This window comes from Anopheles coustani, chromosome 2, assembly GCF_943734705.1.
Source record: "Anopheles coustani chromosome 2, idAnoCousDA_361_x.2, whole genome shotgun sequence".
Classification (NCBI taxonomy): Eukaryota; Metazoa; Arthropoda; class Insecta; order Diptera; family Culicidae; genus Anopheles; species Anopheles coustani.
The window spans coordinates 54,165,729-54,191,496 of record NC_071289.1 but is presented as its reverse complement, the minus strand read 5'-3'; the positions used below and the strand labels follow the sequence as shown (position 1 = coordinate 54,191,496).

Genomic DNA, 25,768 nt, shown 5'->3' with positions numbered 1-25,768 from the left:
TTAATTCTTGCTCTCTTGGCCAAAAGCTCGTGCAACTTGCACAGTTTCGCAAAAAAGAATAATCCGATTTACTATCTCATTTATTTGCACGGTTGGTCCATCTTTGTTCATCTCTGTTAGGACACGGGTCAAACTTTCCACAAATCTAGCTCCCACCATTTTTACTTGACTTTTTGTCACACGCTTCTGGGCTTTAGGTTAGAGGTTTCTCTTAATGTTTATATGTATTCCTTTCTATAGTTCTTAGCTTGTACCCTCCTCTCAACGATACATATTTGATAACGTACCTTCTTTGTGTTTTCTTCTTAGCCTTTCCTTTTCTTTGATTAGTGAAAAATAGTATTGATTTTGAACCCGTTAACCCACCCAACCAGTATGTTTTAATAACATGTGAGTGTCGTCGTCTCCTTTACGCTTCGTTATTCTTCACAACATCCATTTGTCGTGCGTAAAGTCTCTACTACTTTCATGCGCGTGCAAACATTCTTTCTAAATAATGGTTATTTCTAGTATGTTAAAATAACTACATACGTTTTCTTCTTTCTTCTCTTTATATCTCCACATTGTTTCCATTTTTATATATTCCTCGTTAAGGGAGGTTTTTATCTCACGTTTATTTTTGCACACTTTCTTATTACTTAAAAAATGTTCGGGGCATTTCGATACTAGTCACTCCCGTCAAGCGAGGCTTGCCAAAGATACTTGTTCCAGTTGTTGGGGGTACATCATTGACATCATTCACATTTTTTGTTGGTGGATCTGCATAAAGATCTGCCAGGTATGCGCACTCCTGGTCATATACATTTGAAAGGCCAAATAGTTTGGTTATTTGCCCAAACTCAAAACGTATGAAATAATTTACGAGCTTTTTCTTATTTTGTCTCCTCAATTCCAATAATGTATCTCTCTTCAGGAAGGTTTCTTTTGTGCCATTGCATTGTATCAGTCCCTCAGAACTTAGTCAACAAATCAGGAATTTTCTTTAAACATAGTGTTCTGAATGTTGAGATGGATACATTATTTTTTTTATTATTAGCCGGGTCTTGCTTTTTATTATTGTTATGACATTTCCTGTTTTTCCATCCATAATTACCATCGACCATTCTTCTTAGATCACCATCCACGTTTATCTGTTGCTCTGCTCAGGTGAATTTAGTCCTATGTTTGTACGAAACCATTCGAAGTTTCCGACAAATATACTTCATCTGCAGCTTTCTACTACAGATTAGTATAGTGAGTAAAGTTAAAATTTGTTTGCAACGAGCATGGAAATCGAAATTACTACCCGGTGCTCCCCTCTATAAAGTTGTAGTTTTTTTTATAGTAACCGCACATAACACAAATACGTTGTATTTCGATGGTTTGCTTTGCTCCTTTGGTGCTCCTTATCGGACGGCCGGTGGGTCTTCCTTTGCCAGATCCGGTAACTAGGCCGTTACGTGGCGCATGTGCTATTTCGATCGCCATCGATTTCATTTCCAAATTGAACACACCATCATTAAAACATTTATTCAAATCGGAAGAAATAGATAAAAAAAACTAACGAACGTAGAATTCTACCCTCCCACGCGCCATCCATACGAGCTTCATTCCGTCAGGATACTTTTACCATTCGTAAGACCAATTCCGATGACCAACATTTGTTTCCTTTCAGTTTTTTGTTTTTTGTTTACTGCTTTTCTATATTTCCAGCTCATTCTCAATGTTTTGCAATTTAAATATAATTATTCCGAAACTTAGTAATTAGATTCCCATTACATTTTGAGCCGGGTGGCTTCTTTCACCTCTTTACATTCCCAGTACCTACACGTTTTTCACTATTAGTCTACTGATTCTAGTGTGTGTTTGTCTGTGTGTTTTTCGCTCTTGCCTCTTATTTATGCCTTGCTTCTGTTATGCTTTTAAATTTTCACTACCACTTCCTGCATTGAAAGAAACACAGATTGAAAGATTGACCCCATGTAAGCGAGGGAAGTTCTGGGTGGTTTTGAACACTAAACTAAACTTTAACAAACGATTTTCTATTGTCCCCACCGTGGCCCTATTCTCTTGGCTTCTGCGTATTCGTGTCTCTGTCTCTGCCGGTTACCATCAGATAGCATTGTTTAGTACTACTATGCATGGCTCCAAAAGCGAATAATTTTATCGTTTGGTTCCCTCTCTGCTATCATTTTTTCCTCTTATATGATCCAAATTTGTTTATGTGAGATTACGGTTGTACACTTTGCTCTAGCATTTTCTGTATTGTACACAGATAAAATCACACACCACAACACGATCGACCGAATGAGCGGGACAGTTTTGTTCCGTGCAGTTGTGTCCAAAGGAACCGTTGTGTATTCTAGTTTACTAAATACTCCGTTAACCGCTCCTGCACTTAGAGAACGTATTCGCTGAGCCGCTCATATGCTTTAAAAAATCGTGGCGGAGGTCAATATTCATCTCTCATAAATAACTCGTTCGAGGATACACATTTGGAGCAGGGCCAAGGAATAGAAAAACAGAGGAAAGGGATTACGAGTGTACAGTAGTAATTTTAGTATAAATCTTGCCATCAATCAAGCCCACCAGTCATAATTTAATATCTGGAGACACAAAAGACGAAAAGAGAAACTTAAATGAAATGAAATAATACACTTTGAAGCAAAATCAAAATAAGAAAAAATAAAACTAGCAATGGTATAAACTATAAAGATAGAACAGGATTAAAGATTACAATGATTCGCCCTGCAATCAAATTTTCAAAAACAAAATTTAAAGTACAAATAGTTGGCGTGAGAAAGTAAATTTAGCCAACGTTGGTTAGTAATTCCTTCACGTCAGAAGCCAAACCAACCACATCGGTCCTACCATCTGTTGTCCCGACCCTTCTTAACCGAGTTTACCGTCGAGAGCCAAAACTTCAGTTTAAACTAGTCCCATTTACTCGTGCTAGCGTCGCTTTGGAGGCAAACAAACTGACAAGCCAAACAAAAAAGCAATGCAAAGGCGGGTTTCCTTTAAATTGCTTTAGATAAAATAGGTGTGAGCCGTAAATAACCGATTCGATAAATCATGCCCTCTTTACTGCTCACGGATTCGGACGGATGGGACGGTTTGATCGTCCGGCACGCTTTTACACGGCACACATCTACACGAATGTGTAACTTTTGGAACTGCGCTGCGACACACTCTCTCTCTCTCATTCTGCATTATTATCTTTCTTGAAAGATGGGTTTTGTTTTCTTTACGACGGATTCCCTGTCTTCTATCCAGTTCCACACTGTATACAATCGTTCCCTATCAGGCCCATTAGAGCTGCTGGAACCAAATGATGCTTGTCGTTTTGGAAGGCATGCGCATATTTTTCTACTAACGCCGTTTTTAGGAGGATTTAAGATGCTGGACTTTTTGACTCATTAGACACAACTAAGCGAACCATCGGTGGAACTATATTCCCTCCGGATCCTTTTTGATATTCATCCACTACTATCTTTCTCGCCTGTAACTGCCGCTTCTTTCGCGGAATATTTAATTCTAACACAATTAAAACTAACTTTCCGATGATGATGATACGCGTCTGATTAGGACACAGGCTGGACAGGTAAACAATGGCTCCCACACGAACGGGTGGAATGCGATGAGATGAGTTGGCGATGGCAATGACAAGATGCACTTTCACAACAAATGTGCGCTGTGTGGTGGGTAGGTTCCGTAAGAACCATTGCGCCGGCTTTCTTTATCAGGTCTCTATTTTTCGTCTCTATTTCGTGATTTGCCTTCTTTTTGTTAGCTGCTGTCATAAAGTGTTCTTTGGACCACCTGCTAACTTGTTACACTGTTTATGGAAATAGAAGGTGAGGAGAATTTCCACCGTATACACACATTTTTTGCTTCAGCCAATCAATAAACAGTCCTTATCTGTTATCCATCCGATTCCGTTTTGACACCATTTAGCGTTGTTTTCTGGTTTGTTGCCTCCTCTGTTCCCAGCACGAGGATCAACGACAAAAACACAGAACATCAATGGCTGCTGATTTTGTTGAAGGATTATCACGGCGAACATTATACTGGAGGTAAACACGTTAAGCGACATTTACTATCGACTCCTATGTTCTGTGGTCCGAGCATCATCATCCGATCATAGTAGCTTTATCGTCAATTGCTGAACCAAATCAGTTTCTTCATCTTGCTACAAAAGTACCATCGCATTGCATTGGTACATCTCTTCCTTTTCAGTACGGATGATTAGAGATAATGACTATGTTCTTTCCCGCATTTAAATTTGTGTAGCAGCTAGCACCGTGTTTTCTACATTCGCTTCCATAACCTTCATATCAACAATTTTTCGCACAGGGAGGTTGTTTGCTGCGTCAATGAAAAAACTGGAAGGTCTATAATCAGCAGTGTCCGCCAACACATCGGCGTGCATCATTATCGTTTCTGCCAGTTTCGTTTGCCTGCCAGTATTCTGCGTTTGCCTGCCAGTATTCTGCTACTTCTTTTTATAACAGAGAAGCGCGCACACATGTTTTGCCGCCATGTTTGCAGTTTTCCTTCAACACAATGTCTCTTATTTTGTTCTCCACAGCTTCATTTGTAGCGCAACGCTACTTGCACTTCGTGTTTTACAAATCCAGTACAGCACAGCACGCACACACACAAACACACGTGCATACTCCTGCGATACACTACTTATAATGTTCTGTAGATGACTTATCGTTGTTAATTTCATTACTGCTTTGTCACATATGCCGTGCGCGTTTGTTTTTAAAGATTGGTGACAATGGTTGTGAGTTTCTTTTGTCTAGAACTTGGTACTGCTCTCTTCTGGTATGGTGTGTGGTTTGCATTTGTGTGGAAGTGGATGTATTCTGTTTTCCGTTACTGTAACGCTATACGGAAATTCTCTTCTACAAACTTCGACTCAACTTCAATTCATTTGTTTGACGACTTAATCTGAGTTCATTTTGTTTTGCTCCTGCTTTTTTCAGCCAATTTTCCGAACGAAACTAGTCAGCTTTCTAAAAGTAAGAGTTTCTCCGTGGTGTTCCGTTTTTTGTAGCATTATTTGCCTGCAGTGTGGAAGAGAAAGTGGAACAAAATAAGAATAAGCTAAGATTCCCCCGCACCCTATAAGCGTTCTTTGATCGTACCTGCTGCCACTTCTATGACGGCCGGTTGCTGCTGTTCCTGGTTAGAAGGGGCAGCCGGCGTTGCTTGGTTCTGTTGCTGCTGACCGCCAGCGTTCTGGTTGTTCTGGCCGGTAGTACCGCCCTGCTGCTGCTGGCCACCAGATCGGTTATGGGACATACCGCCACCGTTCAACTGATTGTTGCGGTTTCCACTGCGGCCCCGATAGTTGTTGCTGCCGCCGCGATAATTGTTGCCCCCACGGTGGTAATTGTTGGGACCACGGTTGAAGTAACCGCCTCGTCGGTTGTACCTGATCGATGGGAGGGAAACAAGCGTTAACGATTTTATAATCATTTATCAACAGACTTTTATATTTGAAACGACGATTAGATAGCACAACATGCGATGTAAATATCCTGTAATAGAATAAACTTAAAAGTAACGAGTCATGAACAGTGCTACAGTTGCTTTTTAGATCAGTAAAAAATGGACAATTATGACAACATTTATAAGAGGTGCTATTTTGGAAATGTTATAGAACCAACATTTGCCAAGTGTTTACGTAACATTCTTTAGAACAATGAGAGTATTTATTTTCGAGTGTATAATACCACTTTTTCACCTTCGCTTCTAAGATCCATATTTCGGTTGGTGGTATACACGGATTGTAAAGGATTTAAAACGCATAAATCAACAGAATGGGAAAACATTTTACCATGGTATAACATAACGATTGTGGAGAAAAAAAAACTTCAAATATATCGAACTACCAGATACTTCCATGAAGAGTCTGTCATAAACTTACCCGCCACGTCTGGTCGATCCAACGCCGAACGTTTCGGTGTTTAGCTTACGCTCCTGACGCCAATCCGTACGCTGCTGCTTGCCCTTAGCGCGTTCAACCGCTTCGCACGAGATGGTATCGAAGAAGGATTTGGCCTTATCGTAACAGATGACTTCTTCTTCTTCCTGCTCGTGTTCGCCGGCACCAGTCTCGTTGCCCGAATCATCCTTCTTGTCCAGCGTTTCAGTGATCTACTCGAACGATTTAGGAGATCGATGAAAGGTCGCAACCATACACAAAAATGTATAAATTAGTACAATACACAATAATTGAATCGTTGAAAAAAAGGTACACACGTACATCATCTTCAACAAGAGTGCAGGTGCACTAAAATTCGAACAATACCTATTGAATAATAGAGATTGTAAGGCATCTCGAGCATAGAAGATGTGCGTGTGTGTTTTTTTTGTGTTCGGGGTTAGGGAATAATGGAAAGAAAGAAGACGGTGGTAGAAAATTTTGAGATAATTCTGTTAAAATTGTTCTTTTTGTAGCGTTGCGACAATCAGTCGTAGTTTTGTCTTTATGCTTAATTTCCAATTTCCAATTAAACCAATTTATTAAAATTCAAATGAATGTATTCCACCTTCCTCTTTCTCTTTTTGCCTGACGATGCTCTGCATTTTTCTTCAGTCGACACTAGCCGAGCAAAGATGTGAAACGTTGATGCGCGTTTATGTGTATGTTTAACGATAAAAAAACACAACCAAATAGTTTTAAAACGTGCAACTTATGTATCGTAATAAAAAGCATACCATAACAGACACGAAAGCGGATGTACGTACAGGAAAACAACTAATTGCGTCCGAAAGAAAATATATTATCGATAATATATGTGTGTTGATTAGGTTCAAGCACAAGCAATTGGGTGAACGTTAGGTCAATTAAAAACATTGAGCACTAGGATAATAAATTGAGAAAACAAATCTGCATAATTTCAGGGATTGTTTGATGTAAGCAAAAAAATATCACTAACAAAATGAAAAAAATGATGAATTGAATCGTTTTCCAGACGATTTGAGGTGATAGAAAAAGACATGGCGATTGTGGTAATAACCGGTAACTTTCTCACGAAAACAAAATTTAAAAAAGGTGGTAGCAAGAAGGCAATTGAACATATACTTTGAAAAAGCATAACTGTTAATTCAATAAACGAAAGCATAAAACAACCCTAACCGGTCACTTATGACGTTTTCAATTCGCAAACAAAAGTTATCAGCATAATTGTTATCTTCCTCCCTCAAAGTACAACGAAATGGGCATTTCAGGACAGGAAGAGTACTCTTACTTCATTTCATAAATTGTCAACTTAAAATGGGCATGGAGATTAGAATAGTAACGAAAAATAACGTAATGTGCGTGTTTCCCCGCTAAGAAGGGCCTGTTATCCTTGTATAGACACATTGAAACAGGAATAGCAGTCACAAACACAAAAAAGGAAATACCATCTTCTTCATCCACTCTGGGATTACACGTTGGGTGATCGGAATAAGGGAAAGAAGTAGGAAGGAAAGTATGGAGGTGAATCAAAGAAAGACAGGATTTGAGAATAGAGAGAGTAGTGGGTAGTGGAGAGTTGGAGTAGTTAGAAAAAAGAATAACGAATCAAAAAAAGAAAATACCTGCTCTGGTTTCACTTCTTCGCCCACCTTAAGTTTAGACAGTTGCGATCGAAGCTCTTCGAACTTGCTGTTAGCCTGCTCGAAATCGTAATCGTTATCAAACTTTAGCAAATTCTTCGCACGCTGTCCACCAGCACCGCCAGTGGTTCCCTGAAAAAAAAAATCAATCATTCCCAACGAAATAATGTAAGTAAGATTATTTGAAATGTCATCAAACGATTACTGACTTTGTGTGCCGTTCTAACACCCACCTGCTGCTGCTGCTGCGGTTGGCCAATGTTACCACCACGCGGTCTACCGCGAATGTTGTTTCCTCCATTGTTGTGGTTGTTCTGGTGATTGCGATTATTGTTCCATCCACCTCGGTTCTGCCCACCGGCTCCTCCTTGCTGCTGCTGCTGAACTCTTGCCTACAATTTGAGGAACCGTATAAAATTTATCATTTATCGAAGAATCTACCGGGGGTATTGATGAGCCGAATATACCTTATTATTGTTATAGTTTTCCTTAATCTGGTTGTCAGCAATTTGCTGCGGTGTTTGTTGCTGCTGCTGTTGCTGCTGCTTGCCGGAATCGCGTCTCTCTCGCTGGTTGTTATTCGGGTGGGATCCTCGATGGTTGTTGTTCTTGTTGCGTTGGTTATTGTTGCCACCGTCACGGTTGATCTGCTGCATCATCTGCTGCTGCTGGGGCTGCTGCTGACCCTGATGATGTTGCTGCTGCTGTTGTTGCTGCTGCTGATTCGTTTGCACAGCAATGTCCACCGTAGGACTCTTGCGCGACAACATGTTGCTCGGCGTTCCCGATCGCGAACCGCTTCCTCCTGCCGAATCCCAACCAAAGAGCAAATCAAATGGTTAGTAAACTGATTGTCGTCAACTTGTCAATTGTATTGGGCTTGGTGGAAGACCAAACCAAGAAAACAATATGCTATCAATCCGATGATGATCGAACCACAGACCAAGTAAAATTAGTCAATTATAAGACAATGATATTGATAAAAATAAATAATATCAAACAAACTGAAAAATGAAGAATTTGACAAATAATCCATAGACAATCAAGAAAACTCAAATATACAACAAAGCAACAGAAACTAACATGCTACTGAATTTAAAGTCGTGTTTAAAGCAGGAGTCGGGTAGCAGCGATAAAAAAAATACTGTAAAAGTTAACAAGAGCACAGATACTGCATTAAGAAACTAGAATTGGAAAACAACAGCTTCAACAACAGCAGTGACCATCCAGAGAAAGACTGCAATCCTTTGTCGATTTTTTTATTAATCAACGATAAAAGCTTCGAATAAACCGTTTGAATATAGTTTTCCAAGCGCAATTTCATTGAGCTGTAAATAGGACTTAAAATGAAAACACTCGCCCCTTGTCTGGGTGAAATCTTAGGAAGGCGCACTTTCGCGAATTTAAGTAGAATATCTTACGAATGAAAAGTGGACCAAGTAGGCGCAAACATGTTCATTCATCCAATAAATTGAAAGAGAGATATGCCGGGTATAAATACAGGCATTCTTTAATAAAAAAGCGGATAAACGAATGAATCAAATGAATGTCACTAGCAATAACAACAGCAATAGCGGCAGCAGTAGGGAAAACAAATTTAAAAAAAAAAAAACAGCAAAAGCAACGTAAATAGCGATGAAAGTTTCAGAAATGCACGTGAAAAAGTAAGTAAGTAGATTCCCTACGCTGATATTTTTAGTGTGGTCCTGAATAGCTGAATTTATACGTAAAGAATGTTAGAAAAGACGATATAATAAAAGCTTGTCAGAGCATTAAGCTTTTTTCTTAAACAGGTTATGTATGGGCAATCCAGCGGTTCTATGCATAGACACCTTATCAAGATTGCTAACTGATCGCGTTTCCACAACAAAAATATTTTTTATATCTATTTATTGCGCAACGCTACAATTGTTTTTTTATTTTTACTATTGTAGATTTGTCTTCTAAAATTCTACATGTAATAAAATCCAGCAACAATATTTTATATTGAATTAATAAAAACAATCAGAACGAGGATGGTAGTATGAGAATTAGAATAAGCCGTACAATTGAAAATGAACGACCAATCTATGTGACTAAAGTAAACATGTAATGGAACAAAAGGATCTCTTTGCGATGGAAAAAACAGTATGAAATAATAATAAATATTTGAACAATAACTCTAAATTCAGAAAAATAAAAATCTATTAGAAAAATGAAAACCAGATTCTCGACCTGTGATCATTCATTTGATTCTGTTGGTTTGAATTTTGCAATTCGCACGAAAAATAGATATCCTTTTTCTGGGTCCCACCTTCCTGCCGTTGCTGATGCTGCTTTTGCTGTCGCCCATTCCGATTAACAGAAACTCCAAAGATCCCACCCGGGTCACCACCACCACTAGCAATGACAAGGTTATTAGTTTCACTACCGGAAGAAGGCGTAGCAACTGTGGAAACGAAAGGCGAAGGAGTGTTTGCTGCAATTTTCCGGTTTGCTCCGTGATCCTGCTGTTGCTGTTGCTGTTGTTTTGATTCTTGACGATGGAGGGTGCCAGATTTCGCGAAAAGTTCAGATGGTAGAAGTTGAACTCTGGCACCTGAAGCTTCTTTTTCCTGCAAATTCAAGGATTTTTCCGGCGGCTGCTGCTGTGGCACCGCTGGATGCATGTGCTGCTGTATCGGAGCAACAACACCTCCTTCGGATGGAGTTTGCGAAGAACCTTTAACACCACCAACACCACCATCATCGAGGAACGGATCGGTTTTAGTACAAATAGCGGCGTGCTCGCTGGATATCATACCTCCGAGATTATTCATTCCACCGAAGCCAGCGTTGTACGATGGGACCGCGGCTCCACCTCCACCCATCTGGGGCTGCTGTCCGTGACCCGGAGGCGGAGGACCACCCATAGGTGGCATCGGACCACCGGGTGGGCCGCTGGCCTGAGGTCCGCCCATCTGCGGCATCATGAACCCGGGCTGCGACTGGTAAGCCGGTTGACCAAGCTTACTCGGCATCGCCATCTGCGGCGGTTGCGGCGGTAGATGCATCTGCATGATGGCCGGATCATTCGGCACCGGGTTGTTGTTGATCACCCGTATATCCTTGATGTCCGTCCCGCGGAACAATATGTAGTCATAGTATTGGTTCTGCGGCGCAATAGGGAATTGCGTTTCGCGATCCTCCGTGCCGTACGATTTCACTAGGTTTCCGTATTATGGATGCACAAATAGGAAGAAAAAATGGAAAGAAAAGAAAAGTTAGAATGTGGCGCCATTTTCTCCCGTGTCCCGATTGATGTGTCAAGCTTTTCCATGAGGCTTCCAGAAGTTTCCTGATCAGTCAAATGTACTCTAATTTTAATTGTTAAGACATGTTTTGTACGTAATAAAAAGACACAAAAATATCCCGTTTATTTAAGTGACACATGTACTACTGTACATATTATGGAGCTAAAACAATAATAAGGACTATAAGAGTCCAGCATTTTGTCCTCCATTGCTTTTTTCAGCGGAAGACATTTTGTAACCAATTTCAGCAAAAGGGCTTCACCATGGCACCTGAATAACTCATCTTCGCTTAGCTGTATTAGATCTGAAGCATTGTTTAATTTTATGGAACATTCAGGAAGATTACTCTTGATTTGTATTAAGTTAACGAATAGTTTATCGCTCGATTGTGCATAATCGAGTGAGGTTATATCGAATAAGGCTAACTTCGTGGGGACTTCGATTTTCGCTTACCTCGGGCAAGGGCGATCGTACAGCGCTCCGGATCGACGGTGAACAGGAACCCCTCATAGCGGATATCGGCTTTCGATATCAGCGAGATGCAAGAACCAATTTCCGGCATTGGACAACTCATCTTTATGCCTTCCTATCGCTGGATCAAAAGCACCTTAACTTTTCGCTAATGCTTTCACACTCAAAGGTCGCCGGTGATCGAACGATGTCTCCAGCCTGCGTGAGCGCACACACACGCACAACACACACTTTGGAGACCTTTGTTCCGGGCGTATGAGTCCTGAGACGCCGACGAGGTATCCACACAGCACTTTCTGTTCGATTTTTCGCAGGTTTGGCGTACTGATGATTATTTCAAGAATTATTCACTGCACCGCAAAATTGACACTTTCGCTCTTTCTTTGATTAGGAGCACGGACCTTAACTCGGATAGCTATGAAAAGCAAAACAATGATAAAACAGTTATGAGCAGATGATGTGCACGATCTCGTGTATCTTGGAAATAGTTTTCCAACAATATTATCAAAACCTATGTTGCGGTGGTACGAAACCTAAATGGTTCCCACCAGACACGTGCGTCCTCAGCGTGCGTGACTGACCGAATACGATTAGAAAAATAAATGAACCAAACCGCTCGCATGCGTCCTTAGAAGAAGCCTGACGTAGTAACGCCGCAGATGTACCGTAACTAAGTAAAGCCGTCTTCTATGTTACTTTTTCCCAAACCGTTCGGGAACTTCCGCTCCGGACGTTTGCCACCTTTGGTCGTAAGGAAACGCAATGGCGAATGTAATTGATCGCGTCTGATGCGTCGAACGTCTGCACTTTGTGTGCGTTAGGGATCGGTGCGAAGTAATGTCAATACTGCCCTGTGCCCAAACCTATAGTTACCCTTAGTACACACAAACAAAGCTACTATTCCTTACAAGCGGTATACTACATGCGTTATAGTACTGAAAAAGTCTTCAAGTATATTCATCATAATTCAGTAGTGTCTGCCTAAGAGCTGTGCTTGCATAGAATATTGTCTATCGCTTTACTTCAACACTTTTCTGCGTGTACTTGCCACGACTACTCTGCAACTTTGCAGTATATATGGTGGAATGTACAGTGAACTGGAAATCGGTCGTAGTAGAGGAGCAAATAAAGCGGTTACTATCACGCGAAGTGCGCGGGGAAAACGGCGACTGCGATGATGCTGATGGTGCGAGAGTAATTCAAAGATGGACGACACTCGACCGCCCGTTACTGCCCCTTGTTGCAAGCACATGCATTGGTACGAGCGAGTGAGGTGATGCCGAGTGTTGGTCTCGTTTTGCAAACAACCACTGCCGTTCAGCTGGGCAAGCGAGAGAAAAGGATAATGTTAAAGACAACTAAGAGCGGGATGAAGAAGGTGACGGGTAACATCCGAAAAAAAGACATGGTAAGAAAAGAAGGAACAACGCGACCGCGATTCCGTACAAGCACTTTTTTCCTTCATCAGCAGCTGGTGGTGGCACTGCAATACACAAAATACAATGCATTTGGTTCCAAATTTTCCTTCCTCTTCTGCAAATGGCCTGCACACCGGGTCAAAGATGAAACGAAATTGAACTTGTTAGTCGGCGGCGTTCGTAAAAGACGAACGACGCAAAAGTGGTAAGATGTGGCACGAGCTATCGAAGAAGGCTTGTGAAAACATGTCGAACAGGGCAAACATCAACACGAATCGTAAAAAGCTACGTTTGGACTTTTCCTAAAGCCTAGGTACACATGCTGATGATGCTGCTACGTGTTTAAGTTTTTTTTCACACTGAAAAGTGTACACCGGCCATCGGACACTCGGCCTCGGTCCGTCACCTGCCTTGCGGCCGCAAAATAACCAACCTGGACGCTCGGAAACGTTTGCTAACAGCACGCCACGATGCAACGAAATTTGCAAACTCGAAGCAAATTCTGTTACCGTGCCACACACCTGTGCCAATGGCGAACCGCGAATTTCTACGCGACACACCGGACCGAAGAAAGGAACGCACAATATTCCGCACACTCACTTTCCGTGACCATCCAAAAGAGACGACCCCGCTATACAATTTCAGACTAGCCAAAGTAAGGACTACGGGGTTCAAGCTGCCTTCGTTAAATAGGCAACGCGAGCCATGCAGAATGGTAGACGATGACGAGCGACACTGTTTGTGTTTATACTTAGTAATTCATACCTGTACCACAACTGACCGGAGATTCAATGTCCGATTTTTTTAAAATATTTTTGATTTCTTCGTAGTTATATGCATTGGAAATAAAAACAATAGTTTTTCCATACAGTTATAAATTGATTTCCGACCCTCATTATATCATTTTCTTTTGTTGCGTTGGAATGAACATTGTACAACAACTTTTTTGAAGTATTCGAACGAAGGAGCAATACAGTAGATTTCGATATAGCGAAATGTCATTGTTAATCGATTTTTCGATGAAAACAAAACGATGACCCAAATTCTTAAATTATCCTGCATAGCAGGATGATTGTTGTTCGAAAACAAACTGTATGAGTTTATTTATGGTACACAACCGTTTTTAGAAGATCATGTTATATTTTACGCCATAAATCGTTCTCAATCGAGATCGATTAAAACCCAGCTGTCTTTACATCCGTCACCTAGAAATCGCGTCGCAGTGTGCGAATCTGTCAAACAGACAGGACCTTCGTTCGACCGGTGCGGCGGGACAAAGTAGGAACGAGGCGGCAAAAGCGAGAACGAACGACCATTCGACACAGTCACGACAGAGTGTGCGAGAAATCTTTCACTTGCCCCGTTGCAGTCCAATCATGGCGGCTTTCGTAGGACGAATTTGTGGATCCGGATTGTTGAGCCCGAAAAGTGGTGCTACCTTGCAGAAGGTCGGTAATAACGGGCCCATGTTGGGGAATGTGAATTCAATATCAATATTACGCAAATGTACGCGTGTTTCCCAAGTGTCCTATTCCGTTCTGAAGCGATGTTGGAGCGATCCGTGCAAAACGACACCCCCGTGGTCGGTCGACCCGAGCGTAGAATACGGCGAGAGTGACCCGACAGTGAGAAAAATGTTGTGTAATCACAGAACGTGCGGAATGTTCAGAAAACTGTACGATCCAATAACAGATCCGGCCAAAACCTCCTTCGCGAGCGCAGTGAAATGAAATGCATAAAATTGTGAAATTGGTAATGATAGCACGGAGAAAAATATGCCTTCTCATAAACGTCACGGAGCGTTATGTGATGGATCTGTGTGGCATCCAAAAGTATGTTCATCGATCGTTGTACACAGCCAAATTGTTGCTATCTGGAAGATGACGATCTCGTAGCCTTTCCTTAGCAAAACTATTTCTTCTTACAGCTTTTCTAATTTGTCGGTAAACCACCGACGGAAACAATGGAACAAGTTGGTGCACGCTCGGTATTGATTGTTTTTCTTTGCCGAGAGCATTATGTAATTGTTGCGGGGTAGGACGGATTTGATGATTGCTAGGGTAGAGTTCGATCAGAACCAATGGCAATGTTTATTTTTGTTGAATAACTTTAAAAGTACCTAAGCAAAGATAAACCGTATATCTATTTTAATTGTTTATTCATTTTTACAGGTACAAAACTTCTCCACGACCCGCGCCTGGACCAAGAGCCAAAAGGTATTTTGGATGAGTCTGAACAAACGCATGAACGATGAATTTGTTTTTGTTAATCATTTTCCATTATTGTAGGTTGCAACCGCAGCCGGCGTGTTGGTTGGAGGGGCCGGAGCCCTGCTGTACGCCCTTGAGCAATCGGTAGCTGCTTCGGGTACGGAAGTGCACCCACCCGCGTTGCCATGGAACCATAAAGGAGTGCTCGATTCCCTCGACCATGCATCCGTCCGCCGTGGCTACGAGGTGTACAAGCAGGTGTGCGCCGCCTGCCACTCGATGCGCTTCATCGCCTACCGTAATCTGGTCGGCGTGTCGCACACGGAGGCGGAGGCTAAGGCCGAGGCGGAAGAAATCCAGGTGCGCGACGGACCGGACGAGGCCGGCAACTACTTCATGCGGCCGGGCAAGCTGTCCGATTACTTCCCGAGCCCGTATCCGAACGAGGAGGCGGCCCGTGCTGCGAACAACGGCGCTTACCCGCCCGATCTGAGCTACATTGCACTAGCACGCCACGGTGGCGAGGATTATCTGTTCGCCTTGCTTACCGGCTACTGCGACCCACCGGCAGGCGTGGTGCTGCGCGAGGGTCAGTATTACAACCCCTACTTCCCCGGCGGAGCCATTTCGATGGCCCAGGCATTGTACAACGAGGTAAGTGCACTGACCCGTTTTACCATAAAAGTAGGTCTCTTGGTTTTATATTTCATCTTCTAATTTTCAAATATGGTTCATTAAATTAATTGCTAGAATAATGCAGATCCAGTATATATGAAATCAAAATATGTTATCTGAAATGGTGCATTAATGGAAAGGATTATTTTGCTGGATTGATTCATGTAATTTTATAAACTTGATTGCATCACGTTGCGCCTTAAGCTATGCAATCTGATGCACCAAAATGCAATGTAAATTTATGTCATTGTTAGGATGTTTATGTCTCGTGTCGTTTTTTTCATACATTCGTTGAACGAAACTCAAATTGGCGAAAATTTAAAATTGTACCTTATTTACTAATCTGTCCTATTGTTACAGGCTGCTGAATATTCTGACGGTACGCCACCAACTGCCAGCCAGCTAGCCAAGGATGTGTCGACGTTCCTGGTTTGGGCCGCCGAGCCGTATCACGACGAGCGCAAGCGCATGGGTATCAAGTCTGTCGGCATCATTATGATCCTCGGTGCACTGTCGTACTATATCAAGAGACACAAGTGGGCCGCGCTGAAGACGCGAAAGATTTCCTTCCACCCAAAGAGCAAGTAAAATAGTAAAATCACCAGCAAAGCAAGCAACCAGTAGCAACAGCAAATGCACCCAGCGATGTGATGTAATGTGCGGGGTAGCGAAGAGTCGAAGCGACTAGGGGGACACAACAAAGCAGCCAACACATATTGTGTACCGTAATCGAGGGGAAGAAAATCTATCGCCCAAACTTAAAGCAAAATAAAGCAGAAATGAATGAAAAAAATCACCAACTCAACCAGCAACAACAGAAAAGGAAGAACGAAATTTAAAACCTGCCTGCTTTTGCTGTCGTTAGTAACAGTGACAAGGAATCTGTGCAATGGGCGAAGTGGAAATGCAACGAGAGGAGAGAGAGTAACCGGAACAGCTTCAAGGAAGAACACCGGCAACTAGAAAATGTTGTGGATACAATTTCACCTTCCGGCTACAATGCTGCCAAACGCTTGCGTTTCTGGTCGCTGTTCCTTTAATTCCCTTCCTGGGAAACCCAGCCACTGCTTTGCCAAATTGTGCGGGTTCCATTGCATCGCATCGTTGCACAGATTCTTGGCTAGGTTTTTTTTTAAAAGAAAACTGTGCATGTATAGTTCAATTACCATTGTACGAATCACTACATAAAAATTATTCAACAAAACGACAGCACGATTGTGTCTAGATTGAATTGTCCGAATGTTTAAGAACTGCATGGAACCTGCTAATTTTTATTCCGTCTGACGGTTGGGAACGATGTGCAACCAATACCTACTTTGCTGTTTGCAGAGCTATTCTTCGTTTTGATGCGCTTGTTTAATGGAATGATTAGGAAAAATCGAAATAAAAAGAGAATACGATCATTGTTAAGTTAAACCGTACTTTGTCTTCAATATTTCCGTTTTTTCTTACCGTTGAACAAGATTAATCACATTCAATGTCCACTCCAGCACACAGAATTGAAGGGCAATGGTACACTAAAATATTTCATTGTTTTACCTATGTCTTAGGCCAGTCTCGTGTTCTACGTTTATTGATCACGATCACTTAATCCAATAGCAAACCACAGGGAATCGGAAGCGTGTTTTAAGTTTCTAATGCAAGTTTTTTGCAACAAAAAAATAACAATTTCAGTGGGTATGTTCACATTGCAGCATGTTTTATTCATTACCTTGACATATTTTTGTCAAGTTTCTGTTTAATTTCCTTATTAATTTTTTTAAGTAACCGAAGCAGTTGAAATTATTTGTGATTCTAAAATTGCGCCACGTTTTCTGATGATTCTCCGTTGCTATTTTACTCTTATTATTTGCATTGCTGTTTCACCATTTTTGGTATGAAATATGCGTTAGCGATGGGTTAATGTTGATTTGTAAGTATATTGCCTAAGCAATAATACCAAACCCTTCAAACTTAAGTATTTCAATTTTAACGTCTTGCTATTTATAGCATCCTAAGATGATACTATGGAAAAGTCGTGGATAGAAATAAAGTACCCAAAACAACACCAAAGTAAAACAACATGTTATGCAGGCCAACAAGTTGAAAATCGTTGCAAAATGTCAATGGAGTTCAGTTTTTTCTTTAATTAATGTTAAAAAAGTATATAATTTCTTTCGCCCTTAATGTTTTGTTCTCACCTCTATGAATTGTATTGTGTTCGTAATGATGCGAATGAAACTAATATACGTACAAATACGTAGAGCCAAACACAAACATCAAACAGTAATTATTTTTTAAAGATAAGACACTACCGAAGAAATATGGAGGAACCGTTGAAGGATCAGTTAAAACAAAACGGCACGAACAACTCGCAATGCCCACGTTAATCAATCATCCATGATAAAGACGCAAAAAAGAAAAAGCTGTTGTAAATAGCTTAGTTGATGTGATTTCCATTTAATATACCGAGCGCGTAAACAAAGGTTTTCCACTTTCCACCGTTTTAAGTCCGTGCGAATCGCATTGTCGTTTACAAAGAGGAATCTAAGATCAAAAACCTTGAATTCATGTACGAAACATTCCCGAAGGTCTAATGCCGGCACGATTGAACTTTCATGGCTACTTTCCTTTTCTAAACAATCTTGGTTGTACCTATAGATACACAAACAAACCAGCCAGAAAGCCTGCGTTATTCCTCGAATGTGATTAAGTGTTCCGGAAAAAACCCAACATCGGGATATGACTATTATCACTAGTCTTCTAACTTTCTTTCTGCCTCTGCCCTACTGGTGATTTCTCTCTTTCATCCCATACGACAACTCTTCCTAATATTCCAATGGTTCGGTAGTTATGGAAACCGCATTCACATGGGTTTTTTGTATCTTCTGCAAGGGTGGAAGATTGTATTAATCGATTTCAACAGCTGTTTTAGCATCAGAAAGCAGTTCCTTTTATGGTGCCAGCGTAGGCTCTAAAATAAGGTGATTAAAAGATTTTCTGTAATCACGATTCCCCTAATGGACCAACAGTGGTTTTTTTACGAATGCACATTGCGACAACAAAAGCTTTTTGTCGTCTTAAACGCGACGTACACGCTGGTGATGTTGGGCAGAAGACCACGGGACAGTTTCGGCTTTTCTGATGGTACTATTTTCTCAACTTTTCGCAGCAGCCAAGGGTTCTGTTATCATTCTCTTCAATTATTCCCAGGCTAAGGGATAGTTTGTTAGCCACAGTGTATCACCGCTACTTTCTTCTTTGCTCTGTTGTATGGGTTTGCCTTCTGCTTACCCTCTGGTACGTTATTGGTTGGATATTACGATTAGCGGTTTAGCAGGTTTTTTCTTCTGTTTGATAATGTAACTCTCCTTGAATCGTTTTCATTTCCGTTCATATCCATCCATCTTCTGTTTATTACCACTCTTCAAGACTTTTCCACTGACGGTTGTTGTGTTTCCATTTTCAGAGATGATTTAAGTGCACTAAAAGCAACTACCCTCCGGCGGCTGTGTTAACTTTAGGTTTTCCTTTAGCGTCATAATCCTACGTATTTCTTGTAAAATTGTCTTAATCGTGTAATCACGGTTCCATCTGCTCAGCACAGGAACCATCCTATGATCAACCTGCAAGCACAAAAAGATTGACTTTGAACCACGACACAAACGTTATGACTACCTTCTACCATGTATCAATGCTTGGAATGTACGTACCACACCGTTCTGACTGTTGATGCAGTTGATGTTAATTTTGGAAAGAAACTTCAACGTTGGCGGCTCGTCTGGGTAACGCTCACCACATTCGACCTTCAAAGAGTACATTCTGTTTTCATACGGTGTCTGGAAGAATGAAAAACAAAACAATCATCAATTAAAAAACCTAATTTGAACTTTCTGCTTTTGGATGTCGAAGCAAAACACTTACTCTAGGCGGACCAATGATCATACCGGTCCAGTGAGTGAGAGTCATATCGTCATCATTCTCGAGACCCCAGGATATTGTACCATCGCCCACACCTTTCTGGCCAGCTTCCAACTCCTCGAGCAGGCGAAAGTTTCTTGGAACAACTGCAATGAATGGAATAAATGTTTGTAAAAGTTGTCATTCTCTAACATAATCTATATTCTTTCTAGAGTATCCTGAGCGTATCTTATAAATCAAGATTTATGTTGATTTTCGATGATGATTCAAAATATGTACATTTAAATAGGTCCTATAGCGCCAACGTTTATCACATGGGAACATTTAGCTAAACTCTCAAGCAGGCATAACATAGCAAGCAAAGAAAAAGGCTGGAGATAATTTAATAAAGACTATTGCATCTACGTCATTTTTTTCGTGCCCAGATCGAGTGCACAACCAAACCGTATGACTAAGTATCATTAATCAATGCTTTGAACAGAACTACCATAGTTTGTGCTTAAAACAGCCAAAATACATTGAAAATACTCACCAACTCCTGTTGACGAAGCCATCTTTGAGTATGTTCGCTGCTGCACTGTTTAAAAGTCCAGACTTTCAGATTCGTAGGGTGGAAATAGTGACTGCCGTTGCAGTCGTCGCTCCTGCGGGGGGGTTGATTTCTTTAGCAAACAACTAAACTGCTGGCCCATACCGTGTGTCCATTATATGCCAGAAATAGTGATCCAGAAGAATTTAATAGATACAGAAAATATGGAGGAAGGGAAGATATTAAAAGAAAGTTTATGAGTCATGTTTCGCCTGGTTCATTTGAACTATTATAGATTGTTAATTGTAAATGACATTTGCCCAAGTATTACTATCCTGACAACTAAACGAACAACTTTGCCGGATGCAATCCGGGTGCGTAGTAGTATGTGAATGAAATGCGCAAGCGAAATAAAATACCCATCGATATATCGCAACGAAGCCGACACTATTGAACGTTTTCACCAAATTTGCAGCTTGCCTGTCGCTCGCGAATGTTTTACTAACAGATTGAAGATTCAACGATTCGTCGGCGACTTTGGCTAATCCATCGTCTACCAGCGTTTGCGTATGTGAAAAAGGGATGTTTTCGTCCGGACTTCACTTCTTGCTCCCTGACCATCTGGTCCCGTCACAGTGACAGCAGGATGCTGATAACTGCGGCACTTCGTACGTTTTCTGCTGAATGTGTGCATTTAGCAGCAGCTCGAAGTGTTCCTATGAAGGTATTGGTATAGCTGCCTCACGGTGGTGTGTTAGTTGCTTTTGCGTGATTTCTAATTGATCCCTAGCGCAAGAATATTTCCAAATTGAAATTATTCCAAAAGCGATTGCATTTTATGCTGATGGGAGCAAGCAACTTAGAGAAAAAGATTTAATGTTTCACTTATTCGCATACACTGTTCAAACACACTGCGGCGTACAAAGTACGGTGTTCTTTCTACACGGCAATTTTTCCACCCTTGTCGGGGTCGGCTCTCTTGACACCAAGGAATGAAAATGATGCTTAGCAAGTACTGCCGGATATATCGTACTTTTCAGGCGCTTCGATAATCATTAATCCGTTTTACCCCATACGCTCAATCGCACCTATCGGTTAGTTAGATTCCAGAGACAGCTATCGTGGTACGACAAAAATTTCGTCTGGTGATTTTTTTCGCCGTAAAGCAACTCACCGGAGACGTCAATGACGAGTAAAGGAAAACTTGCACTCTCGACCAGTGTCGGTGTTGCTTGACTTTACTTTTCGTTGATCTCCTTCAAAATGGAGTGCTTTGGTCTTTTCCAAGCTTTCGACTTGTTTTAAGCGTGATCACCAAGGGGCCACCGGAAATTTTACAGGCCAGAGCAACGTATAGCGAATCGTCGAAACGGCACCGACAAAATTGTTCACCCTACAATAGTAAAGGGCGATATGTGTGTGTTTTCTTTTTGCTTACTTTTTTCTGCTATGTTACCTCCCGAGGAGCAAAGGTCACGGTTAATGACTACGGTTATGGAATAGGGGATTTCATGTCCACCATATTGATTAAACTCAAGTGTCAAATATTGTTTATAAACAAAGGGAAAACGACGAGCACTGACGACAATTTTCCCTTTTGTGGAGGACCCATCCTTACTCATCGGATATCTTGATGAGAACGCCTATCTGGGACAACTGCGTATCGGCAGCAACTTTCTGCACTTTTCGGCGGCAACCAGATAGCACAAGCCTGCTTCAGATAGGCATGTGTTTCATTCACCTGTTTCACTAGCTTGATCAAGAAGCAAGACAGCGTTTCGTCGTCCACATTGCCTACTGTTCCGTTGACCGTTTCGCACTTTGGAAGACCCTTCAACGTGTACGCAAACACCTGACCAATAGCAATATGCAACGCGGGATCTTTGTTCAACTTCAGTAGCCTAAGAAACCGAGACAGCACCTTCCGGAAGTAGTACTCGCGATCGCCGACGGCCAGATAATCGTGGCAGTGAGCAGCATCCTTGCAAATCTGCCTTCGTGTGCGCTTAAATTATGAAAAATTTTACTTAAAACAGACACAATTACCACAACTGCAATAGCACTCCCCAACATAACGGTCGTTCTAAAAGCAAACAACATTAACCGGACTGTCAAAGGTTTCTTGTATTTTTCTTTTGACGATTTGTCAAAATGCTCTACAGTATTTGACCAGAGTATTACATTAGACCATGGTCTAATGTAATACTCTGGTCAAATACTGTAGAGCATTTTGACAAATCGTCAAAAGAAAAATACAAGAAACCTTTGACAGTCCGGTTAATGTTGTTTGCTTTTAGAACGACCGTTATGTTGGGGAGTGCTATTGCAGTTGTGGTAATTGTGTCTGTTTTAAGTAAAATTTTTCATAATTTAAGCGCACACGAAGGCAGATTTGCAAGGATGCTGCTCACTGCCACGATTATCTGGCCGTCGGCGATCGCGAGTACTACTTCCGGAAGGTGCTGTCTCGGTTTCTTAGGCTACTGAAGTTGAACAAAGATCCCGCGTTGCATATTGCTATTGGTCAGGTGTTTGCGTACACGTTGAAGGGTCTTCCAAAGTGCGAAACGGTCAACGGAACAGTAGGCAATGTGGACGACGAAACGCTGTCTTGCTTCTTGATCAAGCTAGTGAAACAGGTGAATGAAACACATGCCTATCTGAAGCAGGCTTGTGCTATCTGGTTGCCGCCGAAAAGTGCAGAAAGTTGCTGCCGATACGCAGTTGTCCCAGATAGGCGTTCTCATCAAGATATCCGATGAGTAAGGATGGGTCCTCCACAAAAGGGAAAATTGTCGTCAGTGCTCGTCGTTTTCCCTTTGTTTATAAACAATATTTGACACTTGAGTTTAATCAATATGGTGGACATGAAATCCCCTATTCCATAACCGTAGTCATTAACCGTGCATTAGACCATGAGCAAAGGTGATCGAAGCAAAACTTCCGATTAGTGTCGGCAGATTCGGGATTCGAAAAAGCGAAGACTCGATCCCTTGACGGATTCCAAAGAATTCGATCCCACTTGACGGATTTGGGCAAAGTGATTACTATCCAGGTGGGTTCATCCCGAAAAAATCGCCTTGATAATTTTAGAAAAATAAAGGAAACATTTTACAATCGTTCCGGGTTTTGTTTATGTTTACAATTTGCCAGTTGTTGTTTCCAAAGTTCTTTCCGACAGCGTACCACGCTTTCCAGACTGCACCGTCGCCTGACAGGCGTTGAAATCCATGCAAAAAAAATCTAGCGCGATTCGCGCGACTTCGCGCAAGGTTTTTTTTTATATATATACTAGGAGTTAAGAGATCGAGTTCTTGTGGGCATGTATCATAGAATATTAAAAAAATTACTTTGTCCATTAATATGAATGCAATGCAAGCGTATTCAAACAACATAAATTGCAACAAACGAAATAAAAAGTGTAGGTTAAGGATAAAATCCGTTCGTATCGAGTTGTCAAAGGTCACTCACGTTGAAAAGCGCGGGCAAATCTGACTGTCAAGTTTCACTCACCGCCTCTCAAATGTGTTCATTTTACCTGCCATTTTGAATATGAACGAAATGAACTCTTTTTGCAAATCCTTTCGTTCCCGTTTGTATGGGAAGAAATCCGCGAGGTTTTAAGCCGCGGATTCTCAACGAATTCGTACATTTGAAGGTTCTTATTTAAAAAAAAAGTGTTAATTGCTTTTACGAGGATCCTATTTGTAGTTTTTTTATGAATTTATCATCATTTTGTGTAATTATTTAAATGATTACCAACGACTTCGTTTGAAAAGAAATGATCATCCACTTCACGGAAACACTTGAGCGCCTTAGGTATAAACGAAGCTGGAGGCTTCAAATGAACCTTTGAACATATAAGGTATAAACGCACAGAGTTCATTTTTCACCGACCGTCGAACGGATTTTATCCGATCGTAGTCCGTGCTCTATCCGCATATGTTCGTTTATTTTGTTTTTGAGATTTGTTATGTTTACATTTATTTCTTCTTCATCTTCTTCTTCTGGCGCATTTGAGTTTGTGGTTAGCTGCCAAAAACTTTGCGGGTGCAGTTTTCAGCTCACGGAGCTGAAAAGTTTCTGACGTAAACTTTTCGGCTGTTCCCCTCTTTGCGCCGCAAAGTTTTTAAGTTTGCGGCTCGTGTAGCGTGGCTCTAAGAGGTGTAGGCACGATCGAAAACATGGCGGCCGGGGTCTCATTTACTCTTTTACCGCCAAAATTAACAGAGCTATTCCGAGATCCGTTTCGAAACGGTCTCGAACGCGAGCGCTCGTCTCGAATCGAGATTTTTTCGGTATTCTAACATTCGAATCGAGTCGACAAAGTCGACATAGCTGTTCGGCAGTTGTCAAAATCAAATGGTCAACACAGATTTGGACATTGAATGTGGAAAAATCGGTTGTTATTAGTAGGGTTTCGTGATAAAATCTATGTAAAATGATATTATCTTCCTTTTAATGGTACGCATGTATCAATCACCGCTCCAAAAGTAATAATAACAATCAAATCGAATTATCGAACATCACCAAAGGTTTGTTCAAACCATTAAGCGGCCGTGTCCCGAATGTTATCTACAATCTGTCAAACTGACATCTTCTAGGTCACTTTCGGCACGCGCTAGCCGACGCGCCTGCCTGGACGCAGAGTTGCTTCGAGCAAGCAACTCTGCGTTCCACGCGCTAGCGCGTCCGTTGACGTTTCAATATAAATGTTCAGTTATAATTAGTTCGTTGAGTGGATGTTGTATAAAAACACACATCACACCTGCCACGCTAAGAAAGAATGAGTTTTTCTTCTTAAATTCTTAAAATAAAATATTTTTAAGCTGGCGACGCGCGTTCAAAATGGCGGGTGGTTAGCTAGACGATGCGCGTCCCACGCGGGTAAATGACAATTCGTTAAACGTCAATTAGACCCCATTTTGACTGATTTTCGATAACATTCGGGACGCGGACGCGCCGGACGCGCGCCGTCTATTAGCGGCCTAACAAACTCTCTTTTTCGGTAGACCTAGCGCAGTCCGCTCGCTGCGCTCGCTGCGGGCGCGCCGCCGTTTCCGCGCGTTCTTACGGTCAGCACTGCAACCACCGTTTGAGGTTTAGCCAATATTTTTTATGGCACTTATTTACATTAAAGTAACTTATTCAAAGCACAAAATCCACAACGCAGCGGTAGGAAAATTCATAGTTACATTTCAAACGCACCGATCGGTGGAGGATCGCCCTCGTAGATGAGACAAGCGCAAAACAGATGCGCGCATGGACGCTAAAATAATTCGTGAGGTCAAGAAAAATTCAAAAGTAACTGTCAGGGAGATCTTGGAAATACTTCAGCCATCAGTTTTTGAAAGAATTATCCGTCGCCGGCTTGTTGCATACGAGTTAAAGAGCAGATTTGATAGGAGGCGCCCTTATATCAGCAAGGCCAATAAGGCCAAGCGTCTTAAGCTCGCTGAGGAACATGCTGCTATGCCTCTAGAGTACTGGAAAACGGTTCTGTGGTCTAACGAATCAAAATTTGAACGTTTTAATCGAAGATGGCATGAACGTATACAGTGCAGATCGAAGGAGGCAATGTTGCAGGTTCGCCACATCCAGGGCACAATATGCCATGAAGGAGGCAATATGGTGGTCTGGGGTTGTTTTTCGTCCAGTGGAGTGGGGAGCCTTGGGAACATTAACGGTGTTAAG

The 25,768-nt window shown here is 41.6% G+C and overlaps 3 protein-coding genes across 10 annotated transcripts; 1 reads left to right on the top strand and 2 right to left on the bottom strand.

The window, feature by feature from the left end:
* Positions 1–626: 626 nt before the first annotated feature.
* LOC131265564 (protein LSM14 homolog B) lies at positions 627–13,394 on the bottom strand. Of its 6 annotated transcripts, none has more exons than XR_009178283.1 (10): positions 13,194–13,394; positions 11,325–11,757; positions 10,382–10,783; positions 8,067–8,404; positions 7,833–7,991; positions 7,609–7,731; positions 5,921–6,150; positions 5,136–5,425; positions 2,959–5,054; positions 627–2,900 (listed from the first exon to the last, which is right to left on the bottom strand). XR_009178283.1 is itself a non-coding variant. In XM_058267850.1 (9 exons), the coding sequence occupies exons 2-9, from the start codon at positions 11,443–11,445 to the stop codon at positions 5,047–5,049; spliced, it is 1,698 nt and encodes a 565-aa protein (XP_058123833.1). In that variant the 5' UTR covers positions 11,446–11,757; positions 13,194–13,393; the 3' UTR covers positions 2,814–5,046. The 6 variants fall into 6 exon arrangements, 1 of the variants encoding a protein (XP_058123833.1); XR_009178279.1 differs by having other exon boundaries at positions 7,582–7,731; positions 13,194–13,393; XR_009178282.1 differs by having other exon boundaries at positions 7,582–7,731; positions 13,282–13,392.
* Positions 13,395–14,042: 648 nt separating this feature from the next.
* On the top strand, positions 14,043–16,854 carry LOC131265573 (cytochrome c1, heme protein, mitochondrial). Its single transcript, XM_058267859.1, has 4 exons — positions 14,043–14,208; positions 14,932–14,976; positions 15,049–15,624; positions 16,006–16,854. Exons 1-4 carry the CDS (start codon positions 14,137–14,139, stop codon positions 16,231–16,233), a joined length of 921 nt encoding a protein of 306 aa, XP_058123842.1. The 5' UTR covers positions 14,043–14,136; the 3' UTR covers positions 16,234–16,854.
* A 387-nt stretch (positions 16,855–17,241) lies between these two features.
* Positions 17,242–21,487, bottom strand: LOC131265576 (ubiquitin-conjugating enzyme E2 variant 2). Of its 3 annotated transcripts, none has more exons than XM_058267866.1 (5): positions 21,249–21,487; positions 20,078–20,228; positions 19,549–19,691; positions 19,338–19,463; positions 17,242–19,250 (listed from the first exon to the last, which is right to left on the bottom strand). In XM_058267866.1, exons 2-5 carry the CDS (start codon positions 20,097–20,099, stop codon positions 19,110–19,112), a joined length of 432 nt encoding a protein of 143 aa, XP_058123849.1. In that variant the 5' UTR covers positions 20,100–20,228; positions 21,249–21,487; the 3' UTR covers positions 17,242–19,109. The 3 variants fall into 3 exon arrangements, with proteins under 3 accessions (XP_058123849.1, XP_058123847.1, XP_058123848.1); XM_058267864.1 differs by having other exon boundaries at positions 20,078–20,225; XM_058267865.1 differs by lacking the exon at positions 21,249–21,487 and adding an exon at positions 20,494–20,611 and having other exon boundaries at positions 20,078–20,225.
* Positions 21,488–25,768: the final 4,281 nt, after the last annotated feature.